The following is a 20,855-nucleotide window of genomic DNA, read 5'->3' as shown; positions in this document are numbered from 1 at the left end:
GATTATGTAGAGAGGTTCACATTACAAACATGCTATGGGGAATAATGATGCCCCATCTATGCCGCACCTCTTAATACAATATTTGTAACATATAATATTAACTGAACTGTTGTTGCATAATCCCTGTGCCATTATTATTTATCCATTAGGCATAAAACTTCTAGATATCATATCATAGTATATGTTTGCCCTGTTATGCTTGGCTGCATTAAGAAGTCCTACATCCTTTAGGTGTTTTTTTGCAACAGGATCTGTCTCATGTTGAAAGCAAACATGGAAATATTCTACAACACATGATGTTTCAGCCAGCTCTCTTCCAGAAAACACCCACTACCTACCTATACAATGGCCAACATCTGAATAAAACCAGATTTATTTAGCTTCAGTCAGGTCCCGATATTGGAGCATCCTGGATAGTGCAAGGTTGCCAACTTTTCTAGTCTGGCCAGTAAACTGTTCTGTCAGATAAACAGCATTGGGTTTTGAGAAGCCAGTAAACTTCAGATTCTGACATGATCCAGCAACTTCTATTTCACCCATAAGTCATGTCAACCAGATTTGCTCTGGCTCTAGCCCCGATCCACCCCATTCATCTTGGCTCTGCTCCTCAATGGTGTGCAGTGATATTTTTAAATAGAGGAACAGTTAGGGCCAGAGGCACCAACCTGTGAAGGCGATGGGGGCAGTCTGTCGACGTTGCATGTGTGAGCATTGCACCTCCCTCCCTAAGCTGGACAGATGCTTCCTTGGCTTTGGGAAGGAGGTGCCCCATACTTTAATACTCTAATTTACCAGGAACATTTTGGGAACTAGCCTAGTCCCCCTAGGCCACTGACCACACGCCACTGGTACCTTCTCACTACTGTGAAATTTTTACCAAAATATGCTTTAATATAGAGCTTTGTGGGTATCAGGGTGGAAGAATGTGGGGTATACAGGCTGAATTATCAGGATGTGAGAGCCTGCTCATGCCTAGAAAACCACCACTACCTGTTATAGCACAGGGTTGCCTCGTACCTCCTTTCCTTCTTACCACCAGTTCAGGGAATGGCACTACAGGTCACCTTCCGCCTCCTCAGCCTCAGTTTTGCTCTTGCAGAAGAAGAGGAACAAGTAAGATGGAGACAAAACTAGAGTGTGTTTACTCTGTCTCTTATGAGGAGATTTCACCCTTCCCATATCCAAGAATCTGCTGATTCTCCAGAGAGGAGGGGGATTTCTGCTCTTTACTTATTCCGCTCCAGCACCACATCAAAGTGTCATTGTGTCGGGGAGAGAGACTGAGTGTTAGAGAGAGATCGTGTGTATAGATAAGGTTGTTGCTAAGAGCAGCTGCAGACACTCAGTGCAGTTCAGCATTCATTTTATGTTTAGACCTCATTTAGCTCTATATATAGTTGTGTATTATAGTTGTAGATAGAATAAAGAAGATATTCTACAGAGCTGCTCTCCGAGTTGCTTATGCTCTGCTATACTCTGCTATACTCTGCTGTGCGACGACTGTCTTCTTGTGGAAGTGAATCCGGTGCTCACAACTCTAAGCTGTGAATCCACAGCACTTTGACCTGTTCCTGTGCAGAAGGTGGTCTCTGGAAGTGCTACCCAGCTCGCCTAGCCCAGTCGGGGCTGAAGTGGATAAGTCCAGTCCGTGGCACTGGCTCAAGGGCGATGCTGACATCTCATTGGCTCTGGCTTCACCTACTATTGGTCTACCTGCCTTCTGCCCTGTGAGTCCTAAAGAGCAATAACTACCACTATGTACAAGTAACTCATTCTCCAAGTGCCAACTCTTATATGTAGCCAAAATAACATCATCTGTGCACAAGACAGAGGTATCAGAAAGCTCAGGGGAGCCAAAATAACCCAGCAAGGACAGAGAGAAAATGAGGATGAAGGGAGAAGTGGGAAGTGGGAACTGCCTGGCTCCTGAACATACACAGTCCGTAAGGCAAAATTGGGTTATGGGTCTCACTTCTTAGAAGGCTAGGCACCAATTCTTACTGTTACGTTTGCCATATAATGCTTGAAATAACATAACCATTACACGTTAAGTGTGCTTGCTTGGTTATTTAATTGGTTATCAAAGCAAAGATAAGATTTAATGGAAAGAGCTTTGTTGCAATATGAATGGATTAACTGTGAATGGAAGAAATCTTATCACATGGCAAGCTTGTGGGCTGGTAATGATGTCTCAACAGGCCACGTAAATTGGTATCTGAGCCTCTCTTACACACAGGAAGACGAGGGTTGTATTATGCTGCATTTGGCTTGCTTGACACCACAACAAGCTTGCCATTATTTGATATAATTAGTTCTGTGTCAAAAAAAAATCCTCCCACCTTTTTGTAAAGTGTCCTCCAACAATTAATGAGGAAAGAAATTGCTTTTGAAAATTATCAAAGCAATTAAGGCAGTGACTTGCCCAATATCACCCAAGGAGTTCATGCCTGACAACGAGGGATTTGAAACTAGGCCTCTCATTCCAGCAAGCTAACTAGGGAAACCCACAAGGTCATTGATACACTCTAGCCCCCTTCATAAGTTATGCCCCCAGTACCCATGTGTGTTGCACATAGATGTCCACGGTGAATATGTTTCAGAAGAATGGGTCGTCCACTCCATGAATCTTGCTAACAGATCATCCCTGTGACCAGCGACTATCCAGCAGTTTAACTTTAGTTCAAAAGATGGTCTATAAGAAAGCTGTATATATCATTGTGAGATCTCTTCATGTGGAGGCACCTGATGGAATCATTCCAAGAAACAAGCCACAAGATACCTATTGTTTCTAGTGTAGTTGGGTTATGTTTCCCCTCCGCCCTGAAGCATTTTCCTCTCATCCCCACCCTCCGACAGCATCCAGTGAAAGAAGTGGCAAGTTCAGTATATACAGTAATATATCCTTTTCAGAGCACCACAGTATCATCCCCAAAGGAGGGTGAAAAAGGAGTTACATTAAAGAATCTCTCCTTCACAATGCGTTCAGCAGAGGATTGGTGATGAGGAGATAACATGTGTATACTGGGTTGGATCCACACTGAGGCTGCAATCCTAACCCCACTTACCTGGAAATTAGACCCATTGGATTCAATAGGACCTGAGCAAATATTGTTAGATTGCACTGTAAAGTGCACAAGTCCCATTGCAATCAATATAAAGAGTTATTCACGAATAACTTAAGTCCCATTGATTTTAGTGGTAACAAAACAGCACTTGCTTGGCCTGGATTCAACCTACTGTATCTAAGCACCCACTCCAGAACACTGAAGAAAATGAGCTATCTGTTATATGTTAATCTTGCAGATTGTGTTGTTCCACCTGAGCCTTTATGCTTTTCCCAGTACATTCCTACTTTATTGTGTTCTTATTATCATTCCAAAGTGTTTGTCTGCTGCTTTCTGCTGGCAAGCTCTTATTACTACACTGTACATGTCTTGGCGGTTTTATTTCTTCCTTACCTGTACAATTTTTTCCTTCTTTAAAAAAGCATTTGTTTCCTCTGCCTATCTCAGTGCAAGTAATGTGCAAATATCACCTCTAGGGTTGCTGCATTAGAAGTCAGAAACAGTGGTGCATGTCCTGGATATGAAAGGTTCTCCTGCAACTTCTTCACCATATATGTGCACCCAAGTCTAACCATTGCTTGCTGAAGAATCTTCTGCTTTTCCATGTTTTGCTGGTAAGTTCTCGCTTATTTTGAAATGCATCATATGGGAATTAAACAACAAGAACAGTGAGAAATTTAGATGGGAGATTAATTACTTTGGTTTATGCTTATTAAAATGGAAAAAGATGGATTTTGATTACCCATCACATAATATTTTTTTAATTTTTTAGAGAAATATGGTCTTTCTGTTGAGTGGTTTGAGTCAGGGCAGTGCATTATGCTCTGATAATGAATGTGGCCATGTCAAGAGGGTGCATAAAGGTCTGAGCATGCTGTGACAATAGCAGAAATGTTTTCATTTCTTTCAACAGAAAATGGAAGGAAGGAACCATTTTATTTTTAAAAAATAATACTTGTAGGAATAAACAAATATATAAATAGCAACATCCTATTTATGCTTACAGAGAAGTCCCACTGAGTTCATTGAGACTCACTCCCGATGAGAAAGTGTGCATCAGATTGCAGCTTTAGTGTAATACATTGATGTTGCATAAAAAGACAGTATAATCAAAGAAGTGAAATATGCCTACCACAAAGGGGTGTTAAGCACTACAAGCTCTATAGTTAATATGTGCCATGTTCCAAGAAGAAAGTGTTCAGATTTTGGAGCTGTAAGCTAGTCTATGCTTCCAGGTGTCATAAGAAAGCTGCAGAGATAGTGCAGGATAGCACGCACCCCGGAAATGATCTCTTTCAGCTTCTGCCTTCTGGAAGAAGGTACAGGGTTATAAAGACTAGAACTAGCCGCCTGAGAAACAGTTTTTATCCAAATGCGATTTTGGTTTTAAACGCAGTATAAGGTAGTCTCTGTAGGAGTATATTGTATTTAATTATGGGGTATCAGAGTTTTTAGGGGGTTAACCAGGCTGGGATAGCTGGGATAGCAGGCTTGTTGGCTTTTGAATGTCTGACATAGATTTTTTTCAATTTCATTGTTCTGTATGGGACAATGACAATAGAGATTATCGTAGTGTAGCGTAGCGTAACAGTACACATTTGGATACGCATATGCAATTACCTAAACCTTGGGACTGGTGATCAGCTTCCCAAAAACATTAAATTAGTGTTGTACAGAAAATTTATTGCATCTTTTCAACCATTCTTCATTAATGAGAAGAGAAATTGCATTCAAAAATGATCAAAGAGGATGGGGTGGGGAATCAGTTACATTCTCATGGTTTTTTCCATGCTTACTTCACTTCCAAGGTGGTCAGAGGTTGTTTGTGTGTGTCCTTTCATTCATTCTATAATCTCATCAGTGTTCTGCACTCTGTAGGCTTCCCATGCTTCAGTTAAGCCCTGGGGGAAGACATCCTGTGCAGTGGTATAGTGGTCCAGTGTCGCAGGGGGTTGAAGACCTGTTGCTGTTTCTGCAATAGGGTCCCTATTCTAGATCCTAGATTTGCCCAATCAACACCAAAGAGAAGCTTTTCAGCCATGGTATGCTCCAAAGCTAAGCATTCAGAAGCACTGAAAACACAATGTGCCTCAGTTTTGTTTTTTGTTTTTATTAGATTTTATAAACAAGGATCATAGAAATAATAAATGGTATAATTAAAAAGACCAAGTCTTCTAATGTCATCTGTACATTGCAAAAACAGCAATATAAATTTGCAATAATATCTACAACATAGGATTCATTATTAGTGGTCAATGTGCAAGTCCTTGGTTTAAATAAACCAAGTGGATTGGATGGATTAAATAAAAGCAGCAAATGGAAACAGGATAGAACTACTCAGCTCTGTTCTGTTTAAAGCTTCCTATCTTTATTATTATTATTATTTGGTTAGGAATAAAAGAGGGGGAAATGGTAAGTAGGGTGGGGCTGGGTGGTTATGCTTCTACAATGTGCTTCAGTTTCAAGAGAATGGTGTGCAAGTTCAGTTATGTACAATGGAACATCGTGGAAAACACAAGTCAGCTCAAATGAAGGTAGTTGAGTACTCCAAATCATGTGTCCATGCATGTTCTCAGAAATTATCTAGTTCAAAGGCAACACATGGAGGTCTGCATAAATTGTTTCAATGCAGTCCTAATTATTATTATTATTGTAAAATGGTAAAGATCATTGTATAATCTTAGAAGGCTGCATGTGAGTGTCTTTGAGTATGATGAAAGAACCCTGCAGGCTGCAGAGTGTTTTGTTGTTGTTGTTTAGTCGTGTCCGACTCTTCGTGACCCCATGGACCAGAGCACGCCAGGCACTCCTGTCTTCCACTGCCTCCCGCGGTTTGGTCAGACTCATGTTTGTAGCTTCGAGAACACTGTCCAACCATCTCGTCCTCTGTCGTCCCCTTCTCCTTGTGCCCTCCATCTTTCCCAACATCAGGGTCTTTTCCAGGGAGTCTTCTCTTCTCATGAGGTGGCCAAAGTATTGGAGTCTCAGCTTCCGGATATGTCCTTCCAGTGAGCACTCACGGCTGATTTCCTTAAGAATGGATCGGTTTGATCTTCTTGCAGTCCATGGGACTCTCAAGAGTCTCCTCCAGCACCATAATTAAAAAGCATCAATTCTTTGGCGATCAGCCTTCTTTATGGTCCCGCTCTCACTTCCATACATCACTACTGGGAAAACCATAGTTTTAACTATACAGACCTTTGTGGGCAAGGTGATGTCTCTGCTTTTTAAGATGCTGTCTAGGTTTGTCATTGCTTTTCTCCCAAGAAGCAGGCATCTTTTAATTTCGTGGCTGCTGTCACCATTGTTAGAGCCATGCTTATAAGAAAGAGAACCCTTGGCCACCTAGCAGTGATAAGAGAAGATCAAGACCCCACCCCCACTAAAGAAATTCTGAAATGCCCCAAAAATGAGGCAGAAAAATGGAAATCCTTTTTCACAGAACACGTTGGAGAAATTTGAGAGTTTGGCAGGATGTTGCAACATGTACTTCCATATCTGGCTTTCATAAAGCAAATTGAAGAAAAGTAATTGGCTTCAATTACACACACACACACACATTGATTTTCAAGATAAGAATACAAATATAAAGAAAAAAGTAAACATATAACCAAGCTTATCGACTGAAACATTGGTGTAGGTGAGCACATAATGCAGTATTATTATAAATGTCCTCTTAATTATTATTTTTTATTATTTTAAGAATGGTATGGTTATGACTCGACTGCACCGATAACAAAAAGGAAGTTGGACAATCACCATGTGTGCATGATTATGAAGTCCATATAGATTTGGCTGTTTCTGACAGAGAGATGCACATATTTTGGTCTATGATAAAGGGATACTGAAATGGTTTTGCTTTACCCTGTTGCAGCTTTAAGTTGAATGTTATCTTTGCAGAGATTTCAATAAACAAGATGTCCTTATACAAGATGTCCTTATTGTATAGACAGATTTTCTAATTCCTTCCAATTAGAAAAGGACTAGTGGCAATTAGTAAAAATGTTAACAGATAGAATATCCTTGTTTAATCCTCGATTCCCCCCCCCCCCAAAAAAAAAAAGTTCTGGAGTACAATGAATTGATTTTTGCAGTATTCTTCCCCCATTTCTGTATATCTCACTATCCAAAATGCTTATAAGTGTGAGCACTCCCACCATAAATGGAAATAAGTTCCTTTTCTGTCAGATCCATGCCAGCACTTGATTTTTATAGTCAATGTAAATGTCTGAGTCCAGCAACATCTGGAAAACCATAGGTTTCACATCCCTGATATTACATTTCTGCATCACATTCCACAAGAAAATGTCTCAAAGTGATTTACGAATCCATAAAATACCACAGAGTTTGGCAATCATTTAAAAACCATACCTACAGAAGAAATACAACAGAACAAGATTTCAAAATGTTCTCCATCAACAATAACTATAATAATAATGAACTCCATGAAACAGGTCAAAAGTCTTACAACACTACATTCCAAGTGAATAAACCAAAGGTCTGGGCAAAAACCCAGGCACCTAAAAGCTGGCAATGATGGTTCCAAACATGTTTTCCTGAAGACAACATTCCACACTCCCTAAAAGTGAGCAAAAGAAGCACATGCAAAGATGCACTGGAAGAAAATGATAATTTATCTCACTTCTCTTTAGCATCCTGATTTTGAGTATCGCAGAGTAGTGAATATTCACTTAAAAGGGATTAATCTGCAAAATTACCCTGACACATCTTTTGAACAGGCCTTTCCTCCCCCAAAATGATGCTTTAATGACAATCAGTTGCTTCCGAGAATATTAAATTATTCATGCTGTTTAGAGTCTGCAGCCTTCTTCCAACAGCTCATCGCTTGAAACGACTCCAGTGCTGTTGGCTGAAGCACTGCAGCCGAAAGTTTCTACTGTGATAGGCAAAGCCGAGAAGGAGTGGATAACATTTATTAAGCAGCCAGCACTGAGATCAGCATCTTGGCTGAGGAGAGATTTGCAAACTCCACTCAGCCACTTGTCTCGCAATGATAAATAGATCTTCTCCGCAGAAGGAGCAGTGCTTAATCAGTTCCAACCCCTTTGACGGCAAAAATGATCTTCTGGATGGAAAAGATGGATGTTGTGGGAAAGAGAGAACAGTCATTCCTTGTCCTTTGCAAACTAGAGGGTGTTCCAAGGTACCAACATAGAGAGGGTGCTACCTTTTGAATTATTATTTTTTAATCAGTCAGACATGTTTGGAGAGATTGCAACTGAATTCAATAAAGTCTCCATTTTCTGAGGAGCTGAGGCTGAAGACATGGAGCAACACCCAAGATGCTAACCTACGGTATATGAATTCCAGCTGCTGCCTCTCCTGAAGTCTCCTGCAGACACAGCTGGCCTAAAGTACTACAAGGCATCTGTTGAAGACATTGGGCTTATGATGATCTATGGCTCGTGCAGGACATTCTCAAAATAGCCACACAAGCAAGCTGGCTATCACAATCTCAGCACGTCAGAGTTTGGGAAGAAGGGACGTTCATTTTCTCCTGAAAACTGTATTACCCTCCCAAAATTGGAGGGCGGCATTTTTTTTTCTAACTTTGAGCAATTACTAAATAATTTTATTCATCTGCCATCCATCTCTGCAGCAGAGACCTGACATGGGCTTCCTATTCACCTCCTTTCTGCTTCCATATTATGACAGAGACACTAATCACCGATAGAGAAGAAAGAGCTCCCGTAAATAATTTTATCCCATCAGCATCCTGTCTGCAACAGAAGAGAAAGCCTGGTGCTCGGGAGGGGAATCAATTCAGACTTTGGTTCATTTTCTGAATGCAGCCCCACTGGGAGCACAGAATTCAGCAGTAGCAATGGAGTCTACTCAGCAACATGAGGAGGGTTCTTTAAGTGGCCCAGGAAAAGAATCCCCTTAGGCGGGCAAAGGAATCTAGGAAATGGTGGTAAGAGGACATCTATATTTATTTTTTGAATTTTACCATGAATAACGCTGCTGCATCCTGGAGTGTCTGCTAATTATCTCCCTAGAATTTGCAGATCTTTCCAGGATTTTTGCTGAATTTCAGATCTTTTGCCATGGTTTGCATGTACAGTGAGTAGCTTTGCACCCTTAGAAATTGGATGGGATGGGATGGGATGGGAAAGGAAAGGAAAATCCACCCAAATGCAAGCTGCAATCTTATATACACTTACTTGGGAGTAAGCTCCACTGAAAATAATGAGACATATAGGATTGTATTGTCAACCACTAACCCAGTGTTGATGAAGCTGGGGACCTTCAGATGCTGCTGGATTACAACATCCATCATTCCTGGCTATTGGCCATGTTTGACTGAGGCTGGCAAGAGTCCAACAACATTTGGAGGGCCACAGCTTTCACACCCCTGCTTGAACCATTCTTTTTAACCATATATTTTTCCAGGATACCGAATGAATTCATTCATGCTGTAAACAAGGCTCCTCATCGCACATCTCCATTGCAACCCTACAGAATCTGTTAATAGGGCACAACCTTCTGCTAAGAAGGATGGCGATCACCTATTGTTAAGGTTTTGAAAAGCAAGAGTGCAACAAAAGTGTGTGTGTGTGTGTGTGTGTGTGTGTGTGTGTAGAAGAATAAAGGTATGACTAATATTTATTATATTTTTTTATTAAGATCAAAAGTTGGAGAGTCAGTCAACATGCTGAAGGAGAGCCAGATGTACCTATGTATCTTCTTTTTGTTGGCATTTGGGATATTGTATGAGTTCTCCCTAGAACCTGGTTGCTTCTTTTCTTGCAAACCTGTTGTTAAACAACTCGTGATGCCCCAAGATGTCCTCTCTCAGGGGAGAAGTATCATCTTTCTGGAGACAACTAACCGTCTACAGCCTCCACCACTGGTTTTATGCGCTGTGGAATCTGCTGCTAGAATCTATTCAGACAGACCCATCATGTTTTTTATGAAAGGGCTGGACAATAGCACAATGACAGATTTCAAGTTGACTTCCCCTTCACTGTCTTTCTTATCGGCTATGAAGAATGTTTTCCTTTTCCCCCTGGAGATGGACATTTTGTTCCAGGACACACCTCTGTCCCTGTGGTACCATCAGGTGAGAGAGAAAGTGGTATCATTTTCTGGTGGGATGCATTAATTGCAAAGTTAGTTGCAAAATATTTTTGGTGACAAATATCAATCTCCCTTTTAAAAAAATGCAAGCTGTTTACTGGAGACTTTATCAGTACAAAGGAAAAGAAATTGTTAACTGCCTTTTCCTATCAAGACACTGAAATGTCATTGTTTGCTTAAATTTAGTAATGTTTGGTGAAGATGCAACTTCAAAGCATGTTTTATTATATCTTTTGGTTCATTTTACCGTATACAGCACAGTATTAGTAATCACCATGCATGGCAATCAGTCCAGGTAGTGAGGAGAATTCAGAAGAGGGAGTCAATATGATGATAAAGAACAAACCATCAAATACAGTGGTACCTCAGGTTAAGAACTTAATTCATTCTGGAGGTCTGTTCTTAACCTGAAACTGTTCTTAACCTGAAGCACCACTTTAGCTAATGGGGCCTCCCACTGCTGCCACGCTGCTAATGGGGTCTCCCGCTGCCGCTACACCACCATCACATAATTTCTGTTCTCATCCTGAAGCAAAGTTCTTAACCCAAGGTACTATTTCTGGGTTAGCGGAGTCTGTAACCTGAAGTGTCTGTAACCTGAAGCACCACTGTATTACACTTGCACTGGGCTTCAGAGTTTCAAATTCACAATTTCTGTTTTCCAGAAATTCTGAATAAGCTGGCTACAGTGCTACCTCGGGTTACATATGCTTCAGGTTACAGACTCTGCTCACCCAGAAATAGTACCTTGGGTTAAGAACTTTGCTTCTGGATGAGAACAGAAATTATGTGATGGTGGTGTAGCGGCAGCGGGAGACCCCATTAGCTAAAGTGGTACCTCAGGTTAAGAACAGTTTCAGGTTAAGAATGGATCTCCAGAAGGAATTAAGTTTGTAACCAGAGGTACCAGAGCAGTTAGTATTCAGCATGTTAAAAATTGATGTTTTCCTTTTACACTAAATATATGCCAATATAGCTCAGTATTGTTTACTCTGACTGGCAGCAGTTCTCCAGGGTCTCAGGCAGAAGTTTTGCTTATCGCCTACCTGTCATTTTAACTGGAGATAGTGGGAATTAAACCTGGGGTGTTCAACAGGCAAAACATGATGTCTGCGGTCTACCACTGGGCTCTGCTCCCACCCACAGGTTAAGTGGCCTCTGTAGGAGCTGAGATACTGATTGATGCAGTGATCCCACTGATACGTCCAGGCCCTACACTTTCTCAGGTATGCCTGCATAGAGGTGAGGTCTTTTCTAGTGGGAAGTCACATCCAGAATTTGAACCTAGGATCACATACATGTGACACCTGAGCTGTTCCAGTAGTGGAAATATTGCAGACATTGAAAGGAAGAAGTAAGGAGTATGTCTTAGGAGCTAGGGGCTGCCCCTTGATTCTGTGTCCATTTTTAACCCTGCAGGTGAATGCAACACAGGAGAAGAACTGGGTCTATATTATCTCTGATGCAATCAGGCTTGCAATGGTGTGGAAATATGGTGGGACTTATATGGATACAGATGTCATTTCCATCCGACCCATCCCAGTGGCCAACTTCTTGGCAGCCCAGTCTTCCCAGTTCTCCAGCAACGGGATCCTTGGTTTTCAGCGTCATCACTGGTTCCTCTGGGACTGCATGGTAGATTTTGTTCAGCACTACAATGGAGCCATCTGGGGACATCAGGGCCCTCACTTAATCACAAGGATGCTAAAGAAGCTGTGCAACCTCACAGATTTCAATAATGTGGAGGATCAGACATGTCACAACATTTCCTTCTTGCACCCCCAGCGCTTCTATCCCATCCCCTACACACTGTGGCATAAGTACTATGAAGTGTGGGATTCAAAGCCAGACTTCAATGAGTCCTACGCTTTGCACCTGTGGAACTTCATGAACAGGAAAGAGAAGAGAAATGTGACCATTGGGAGCAATTTCCTGGTGGAAAACCTGTTCAGAACACACTGCCCTACTACTTACCAGAGTCTTATTCAAGCTGCACAAGGAAGCAAACAGATGTCTCAAAATAAAACTAACTCATTGTGGTAAAGCAAAAGGAGGATATTTTACCATATGCAATACTTATCCTATTAGGCGTATAATTTAGGAACCTCAGACTCCCAAGCAGATCACCTTCCACTGCAAGATGATTTTTAATATTGAAATCAGAGAATTGTAGACTTGGAAAGGGCCCTGAATGAAAAGCATCTCAAAGAATTTAATCTAAAGCAACCCTGACAAATGGCCATCCAACCTCTGCTTAAAAACTCCAAAGAAGTAGCGTTCACCACTCTCTGAGGCAGGGGAGTACGAAGTAGGGGGCGGAGGGGGTGGGCCGCCCCGGTGCCACTCTGGAGGGGGTGACAAGATGGCCCCTGCCTCCCCCCAGCTGTAGAGCGGCTGAGGGCACAAGCAGTCAGTATGGGCGCTGCTCATGCGGTGTCTGTACAGGCTGCCACTCGCATGCACCATCCATATGGGCTGCCATGCGAGCGCACTCTGTACAGAATGTCACACATGTGCAGTTTGCACGGGATGCCCCGCATGCGTACTCAGTACAGGATGCCACTCGCGTGGCAGCCCATACGGTTGCCATGCAAGCGGCAGTCCGTACAGCTGCTGCACACACACGGCAGCCTGTATGGTCACCGCGTGTGCGCACTCCATATGGGATGCTGCACATGCGCAGTCCGTATGGATGTCGCACATGCGTCACCGGGCGGTTCACCCCACCCCTGTACCACTGCTCTGAGGGAGTTCATTCCACTGTTGAAGAGTTCTTACCATCAACAAGTTCATTTTGTAGCTGAGTCAGAATCTTCTTGTAACTTGAATCCATTGGTTTGAATCCTACCCTCCAGAGTGGGTGGGAGGGGGGACTTGCTCCACCTTCCATGTCATAGGCCTTAAGATGTTTGAAGAAGGCTATCGTATTTCCTCTCAGTCTCCTCTTATCCAAGCAAAACATACCCAACTCCTCCATCCATTCCTCATAAGGAGAGGCTGATACTGCAGTTACTGAAAAATTGCCAGAGATCAGGTCTTTTAAAAGATGGGAAGATAACTTGAGAGAGATTAGAATGCCATGGTTTGGCAGCAATGCCACCTGGAGGAATCTTCATAATAGCTGAATAAATAATAAAATAAATGGCTATAGATGGAATAGTAATTGTCATTTGCTACATAATTCTATCTTTTGCTACTGCCACTGAAGTCAGGCAGATTTTTGTTAAAAACAATGTCTATAGCCCTGTTGATACACATAATGCTAAAATGCTATGTGTTTGTCGTGGTGATGGATACTATATTGTGCATCTGTTTGCATCTGTTTTTCATTATGCTGTGGTTGATATAATAAATAAAGCTGTAACAAATAAAGAAGACTGATTTCCAGTGCAATCCTGTACATATCTGATTTAGAAGTAAGCCCCGTTGAATTCAATGGAGCTTATGTCCAAATAATACAGGATTTCAACCTTCGGTATGTATGCAGGAATATTGGGTCTTGACATAATGAATAATGGTCTTTGTCCTGCTATTCTTATATATATTGTTCTTCATTTGACCCTCCTGCCTCCTTTTTAATAGATAAGCTACAGTCAACTGTCTGGTATGGTGTAGCTTATTTATATACCATATTTATATGACAATTTGATTGCATGCAGAAATAAGTGTCTACTAACTTCTGAACTTAACTACATATATTATCCTCTTCAACTTTCCTAGTAACTTTTTTTGTGTGGGGGGGGAGAGGCCTTTCCTTGCTTTGACAGGCACTCAATACACCACTTATTAAGGGGCACTGAAAGGACAAGGACAAAGACATTTCGTTTTGTCCATAAGATTCATGGAGAATCATGAAACCCTGTGCTGGCCTCATTTAAGGACAAGGATGGGGAGGTGGATAAGCCATTGCTTGTCAGGCATATGATTCTGCTTTACCTACTGCAAAACAAGTTGCTATTTAAGCTGCTGCATCTTGAGACAATTTATTGTAATTGAGCAGACTAGAATGCCCCCAATCCATCAAGGATCAGATGCAAAGTTCTGTTCGGTTTTGCAAACTGCAGTTTGGGCAAGGGTAAATGACATGGCCAGAGGAACCGAGCAAAAGAAACCCAGATAAAACGTATTATGTATGTAAGTAAGTTGGTTGATTTCATGTCACCAAAACTCTTATTGAAAGAGAACTTACAGCACAATCCAATACATATCTATTCCAAGGTCGGTTCCATGACTGAGATCAATGGGGCTTACTCCCAGAGATAGAACTGTAGTCTTGCATTTCTATGCACATAGTAGTGAAAATAACATAGAAAAATGCTTTACATTAGAGGAAACTAGCTTGCAAAAATGCATATACAGTGGAACCTCTGATTACGTACTTAATACGTTCCGGAGGTCCGTTCTTAACCTTAAACTGTTCTTAACCTGAGGCACCACTTTAGCTAATGGGGCCTCCCGCTGCTGCCATGCCACCGGAGCACGATTTCTGTTCTCATCCTGAAGCAAAGTTCTTAACCCGAGGTACTATTTCTGGGTTAGCAAAGTCTGTAACCTGAAGTGTATGTAACCTGAAGTGTATGTAACCTGAGGCACCACTGTATTAGGCAAAATCATATACAAAAGTGTGTCTTATCAGGAGAAATCCATGCCCAAACGCTGATCAATTACCTTGAGGACTTTTAAAAATCATAATCATTGCAAACTGATGTGGGAAAGTGGCAAACTGAACTGAAGACTGGAAAAACGAGTAACTAACAGAAGCCCATGTTGACAGATTTACCCGTCCTTAATTGCAACCGTGAGCCCAGCCTCCCCACCTGCAGTTACATGTTCGGGTGCAATTATAGCCACGGGGAGGCAGCTTTGTTATCCAACATACAGCAGCTTAATATCCCCCTGGGCATCGATGCTCTAATGCACTTTTATTACCTGATCCTCCCTCTTTCCGCGTTAGCAAAGCCAAACAAGAAGGGAAAGGGAAATCAGGTAGGGTGTTATTAGAAGTTACTACAGCAACGGCTTGGCTTTGGGGACGGCCTCGCAGCGATTCCTCCCCCCCCCCCCCCATCCTCGAGGGAGCAGCTCTCTGCGCTCAATGCCCTGGAGCTGCTTTCTCCCGCTTCAGCCTGATGTTGTGCATTTAGGCCGAGGCGATTCGTCGCTGTGGGGAACCAGCGCTTTGCTGGATGGTGTTGAATTTCCTGGGTGGGAGGAGAGAAGGAAGATTCCAGCTCGGAGAGAGTTGCGCCTCCAAATCCAGGCTGCTTTAGATCTCTCTCTTTCTCGCACGCGCCCAGTTCCCAACCCCACGCCACAAAACATGCGCCCTGGGGACAGGTAAGGATTTGCTTTGTTTGGTGAAGAACTGAAACGTTGCACCGTGAAGCTCTGTGGCAAGAGAGTTGGAGGGAGGGAGGAGGGAGGGAAGAGGGGGAGGAGGAGGAATGCAGAGAGGTGGGACTAACCAGCTCCGCTTTGTTCAAGCTACTGCTCGCCTTCTTTCCCTCTTGCATGTTCCCACCGCTCAGGAAAACATCAGCCGATGAAGTGGCTTGTTAAATTGCAAACACTCGCAGGAACCTCCAGACTGGAAACTTAAGGAGCTGAGCTGACCAAGCGAACTAAATCTACATAGTAGCTCCTCCCTCGCTGTCCACCCAGCTGCTCCTGCCTGCAGCCCGTCTAGGAAACTTTTCTCCAAAAGCCGATTCCTTGCAAACTTCACTGGAGAATCTGAAGCGGCTAAGGGGAGGACTTGGGGGCGGCGTGACAGGAAGGGAAGCAGGGGCGCTGAGTTGGGGCATGCTCGTTATAAAGTAGCCTGTCACAAAAAAAAGGAGGGAAGGAAGAGAAGGAGGAGGAGGAGAAAAGGCATTGCTCCTTGTTCAGTTTTGAAACTGCCTGAGTAGAAATTGCTAGCCAAAATTTGCGGGGGGGGGGAGGGGAGTTCGACATTCCGCGACCAGCAAGGCCCTGTGCATCCATCTCTTCGGAGGCATCCGAGGTTCTTAGCCCTTGGAAATCCAGGGGCAATTTTCCAGAGAGGTTGTTGAGGGTTGTCAAGAGAGACATGTTACTAAGGCCATTCTCTTCTATGGTGTGAGAGAAAAGGTAGGGGGAGGGCAGAAACTCAGTGTTAGGGCATCTTCACTGCATGCAGAAAACCGAAGGTTCAATCTTTGCCATCTCCAGGAAGGGCTAAAAAAGACCCTTGTCTGAAACCCACGTCAATCTGTGTAGACCAGTGTTTCCCAAACTTGGATCTCCAGCTGTTTTTGAACGACAATCCCCATCATCCCTGACCACGGGTCCTGCTAGCTAGGGAAGGTGGGAGTTGTAGCCCAAAAAACAACTGGAGACCCTCAGCCCTCTTAATCAGGGACGATGGGAGCCGTAACCCAACAATTTATGGGGGACTGAAGATTGAGAAACACTCACGTGGACAATACTGAGTGAGATGGACTGATAGTCTGACAGCATAAGGCAGCCTCCTGTAATTCTGTTTAAGCAGCTTCCTGTAATTCTGTTTAATTACCACCAATGATGCTTTACAATGTGGCTCGCCGCCTTGCTTCTGACAGGGCCCCTGGGACTTCAGAAGCTGCAAGCAAATTTATTTGTCTATTAATATTTATTAGATTTATATACCACTCAAAAGATCCCAGGGTTGTTCACGACATAGAAATACAAGATAAAAGCACAAATAAATAGTTAAAACAGAAACAACAAAACAACAACCCCCTCCTTCCATACGCACATTTAAAAGGCTTTAGAGTGTTAATCATCCAAGGGCCTGGTTGAAGATTACATCAACCTGTACATTTTGCCCCTTTCATTCATCGGCAAGTTAAACAGGGTGAGGGGAGTGATAACAGCCCTGCAACATCAGTAGGTCTGCCCCAGCAGGAGGTGACCTGAGAAAGCACTATCTCTGTGCGCAGGTAAACAGCAAGTGCTTGAGAAGTGCACTCCCAGCACAAAGCAGATTATAACCATTGCGGCAGAATGTGCTTCAGGCGGGCAAATAGTGTGGGACACTGGGACAGCATGGGGAGGACATTGTGTGTACAGCATCCCTAAAAGGCACTTGCATCCAGCATTGAATGCACATTATCATGCAGGTTGTATATGCCCCAGGAGTCCTATGGCACCTAAAAGACTAACAAATTTATTGTGCCACTTGCTTTTTGTGAACTACAATCCACTTCATCAGATGCATGAAGTGTTATCCTGAGGTTTTGGTATGGGGGGGGTGGGGCAGGTAGAGGGAAATTGTTAAAAGTGAAGTCAGAGGGAAATGAAAAGCAGAAAAGTACAGACAGTGATAATTCCATATTTAATAGTGGGACTTCACAAATAGTTATTGAGGGCACAGGCACCACGCTTTGTAAAGCAGTTAACATCTCTAATATGCTAAAATCCTTTGTCTCGGTTCAGCCCACAAGTGATAGCATTGAACCCTTTCATTCAATTCAGTGGTTTCATATTGCAATCTCCCTTTGGATTTCCCTTGCTGCAGGATGGCTACTTTAAGGTAATTTACAGAGTATTCTGGTAGGTTGAACTGTCCCATCACTGGTTTTTGAATATTGCCACTTCAAATGTCAGACTGGTGTCCATTTAGTCTTTCATATTTAGACTGGCCTGTTTGTCCTGTGCAGAATGCAGAGCAGCTTTGCTGGCAGATGAGAACACATGTTATCACCTAGTTGTTCATTGTGATCCTTGTTTGCTCATACTGGAGCTGCAAACAAATACATACAAAGCCAAGAATGAATATTTAACCACTTGGAGCGTGCTGCTTAGCTATGGTATATTTGTGCTGCTGTGAGGGAAACTTTGGAGTCCTGTTACCATCATGCCAGGACACACCTAGTAACACACCGTTGCACAACACAACTGTCTGTTGTGAATAAGCAAGGGGTCCAGATAGATCAGAACAGCATTTCTATACTGGAAAAAATGGTATGTATAATTTTACAGCACTTTCCCCTAGAGGCTGCTATCCTATGCACACATTCCTGGAAGTAAATCCCATTGAGCATAATAGAACTTTCTTTTGAATAAGCATGTCTAGGATTACATTGTAAGCGGTTTTGTAATTGTGGCAATTAAATGTTGAAAGCAAATTGTTATAATAAGAGTACCATATCAGATGTCCTCATTTTTTTCAGTCCTCAGAGCTGAAAGCTCAGTGACTCTCATGCATTTTCTATTTGAGTAGGAATCAACACAACTCAAATTATAGTTGTTTGAGTACATGAGTCCCGGAATGTCTTTTATATGGAAGCTGGAACCCTCGCCTGTACTCTTGATAAGCCTATACTGAGAGCCAACTTTGAATTTAATAGCGAATGAATCAAACATTTCAGCTATAAACAGCAGTCACCTTGATTTGCTCACCTATTCATTTTGCTATTTTCTTCACTTATTTGAAATCTTAGTAGTTGTTTCTAATCTGTGGTTATTTAACCATCTGGTATGGTAATAAGTAAAGTGATATAGAAACATAGAATTGTAGAGTTGGAGGGCACCATGGGGGTCATCTAGTCCAACCCCCAGTGCAGGAATCTTTTGTCCAACATGGAGCTTGAATCCATGACCCTGAGATTCAGGGTCTCCTGCTCCACCGACTGACTTCTCCCATGTGCCCGAGGACTGAGTAGAATAATATAAAAGGAAATCAGTTCTGCAGGCTATGCAGAAAAGGGCAGCCAAAATGATCAAGAGGATGGAGCAACTTTCCTATCAGGAAAGGTTGCCCCTTTTGGGGACTTTTTAGTCTAGACCAGCGGTTCTCAACCTGTGGGTCCCCAGATGTTGTTGGACTACAACACCCATCATCCCTGAGCTCTGGCCTTGCTAGCTAGGGATGATGGGAGTTGTAGTCCAACAACATCTGGGGACTCACAGGTGGAGAACCGCTGGTCTAGATGAAGGGCAGGGAAGGGGTGACATGATAGAAATCAATGGCATGGAGAAAGTGGATGGAGAAAAGGTCATTTTCCCTTCTAGCATAATGCTAGAACTCACAAACATCTAATGAATCAGAGTGTTGGATGATTCGGGATGGATAAAAGGAAGAACTTATTTATGCAGAACATAGTTAAAGTATGGAACTCCCTCCATCAGGAGGCAGTGATGGCGACCAACTAGAATGGCTTTAAAAGAGCATTAGACATAAACTACCAGTCACTATCGGTGGGACGCGGGTGGCACTGTGGGTAAAACCTCAGCGCCTAGGACTTGCCAATCACATGGTCGGCGGTTCGAATCCCCGCGGCGGGGTGCGCTCCCGTCGTTCAGTCCCAGCGCCTGCCAACCTAGCAGTTCGAAAGCACCCCCAGGTGCAAGTAGATAAATAGGGACCGCTTACCAGCAGGAAGGTAAACGGCGTTCCCTGTGCTGCGCTGGCTCGCCAGATGCAGCTTGTCACGCTGGCCACGTGACCCAGAAGTGTCTGCGGACAGCGCTGGCTCCCGGCCTATAGAGTGAGATGAGTGCACAACCCTAGAGTCTGTCAAGACTGGCCCGTACGGTCAGGGGTACCTTTACCTTTACCAGTCGTTATCAGTCATGATGACTGTGCTCTGCCTCCAGGGTCAGAAGCAGTAATGCTTCTGGATAGCTATTGCTGGAAACCACAGGAGTGAAGAGGGTTCTTGTGTTCAGGTCCTGCTTGAGAGATTCCCATGGGGATTTGCTTGGCCACTGAGAATAGGATGTGAACTAGATTAGCTGGATTCAGCAAGCTCTTCTTACATTCGTACATGTTTTGGGTCTGCTTCAAGTACACAAGTGTAGTCTATGAGCTCCCATTTTGTTCCAGCCCTAATTCACCTTGTATCCTTTTCATTGCCCAGCCTTTCGTTGCTAATATTTACTACCCACCACAACTGTCTGCACACCATCGTTATTGGGCAAGTATGCCAGGCTCCACATTTCCTGTGAACTTCCCAAGCAGCAGCCATCTCTTGGGCAGCATGCTCGCCGGTCCGAGCATGGTCCCCGCCTTTAAATTCCAGTTGCGGCGAGACGCAATCGACTGGAGGCGGTTCAGTGCCATTGATGTGGAGCGGGTGGCTCGCGAGCTGGACCTTGCCACTCTGCAGGAGAACATCAACAGCGTCACCTTTTGCAACCTCGATGCAGAAAAGTGCCCCTACTGTCAGCAGCCAGTTGACCCTGTGCTCTTGAAGGTCTTCAAGATGGCCCAGCTGACCATCGAGTATCTTCTGCACTCTCAGGAGTACTTGAGCATGAGCCTGGCCCTTCAGGAAGAGCAACACCAAGCGACCCTGGAAGACCTCAAACGCGTCAAGCAGGACTGGGATAAGCAAGCAGAAGAGCTGAAGGGTGTCAAGGAAGAGAGCAGGAGGCGTAAAAAGATGATTGCCACGCAGCAATTGCTCTTGCAAGCTGGGGCCAATAACTACCACAAGGTGAGTGATGTGGCTGCATGCTTTCTGTGCAGCTTTCATAATTGTAAGCAGGGCTAGCTGATATCTAGTATTCAACATTGTGCTATATCAGCAGCTAAATACCATGTTATGTTGATATATCATGATGTCTGGAATGTAACTCGGATGCTTCTTCCTCCCATCACCCAGTCCTAACAATAACAACAACAACAATTTATTTATACCCCACCCATCTGGCTGGGTTTCCCCAGCCACTCTGGGCAGCTCC

General features: G+C 43.4%; 2 protein-coding genes across 4 annotated transcripts in view; both read left to right on the top strand.

The window, feature by feature from the left end:
- The first annotated feature begins 3,548 nt into the window (after positions 1-3,548).
- Positions 3,549-12,216, top strand: A4GNT (alpha-1,4-N-acetylglucosaminyltransferase). Of its 2 annotated transcripts, none has more exons than XM_083741942.1 (3): positions 3,549-3,679; positions 9,714-10,149; positions 11,586-12,216. In XM_083741942.1, exons 2-3 carry the CDS (start codon positions 9,739-9,741, stop codon positions 12,207-12,209), a joined length of 1,035 nt encoding a protein of 344 aa, XP_083598068.1. In that variant the 5' UTR covers positions 3,549-3,679; positions 9,714-9,738; the 3' UTR covers positions 12,210-12,216. The 2 variants fall into 2 exon arrangements, with proteins under 2 accessions (XP_083598068.1, XP_083598069.1); XM_083741943.1 differs by lacking the exon at positions 3,549-3,679 and adding an exon at positions 8,943-9,000.
- A 3,013-nt stretch (positions 12,217-15,229) lies between these two features.
- DZIP1L (DAZ interacting zinc finger protein 1 like) overlaps positions 15,230-20,855 on the top strand; it is a 33,832-nt gene continuing 28,206 nt past the window's right edge. Inside the window, exons 1-2 of one of the 2 annotated variants that reach the window (XM_083741816.1) lie at positions 15,230-15,503; positions 20,030-20,608. In XM_083741816.1, coding sequence (XP_083597942.1) covers positions 20,093-20,608 — 516 coding nt within the window. In that variant the 5' untranslated portion in view covers positions 15,230-15,503; positions 20,030-20,092. Of the gene's footprint in view, positions 15,504-17,467; positions 18,132-20,029; positions 20,609-20,855 lie in introns of those variants that run through there. The other variant, XM_083741815.1, reaches the window with a different exon arrangement.

The sequence above is a fragment of the Podarcis gaigeae genome (assembly GCF_964106915.1).
Source record: "Podarcis gaigeae genome assembly, chromosome: 5".
In the NCBI taxonomy this organism is placed as follows: Eukaryota; Metazoa; Chordata; class Lepidosauria; order Squamata; family Lacertidae; genus Podarcis; species Podarcis gaigeae.
Note: the sequence above shows the minus strand (reverse complement) of the source record. Positions and strands in the feature narration are given on the sequence as shown.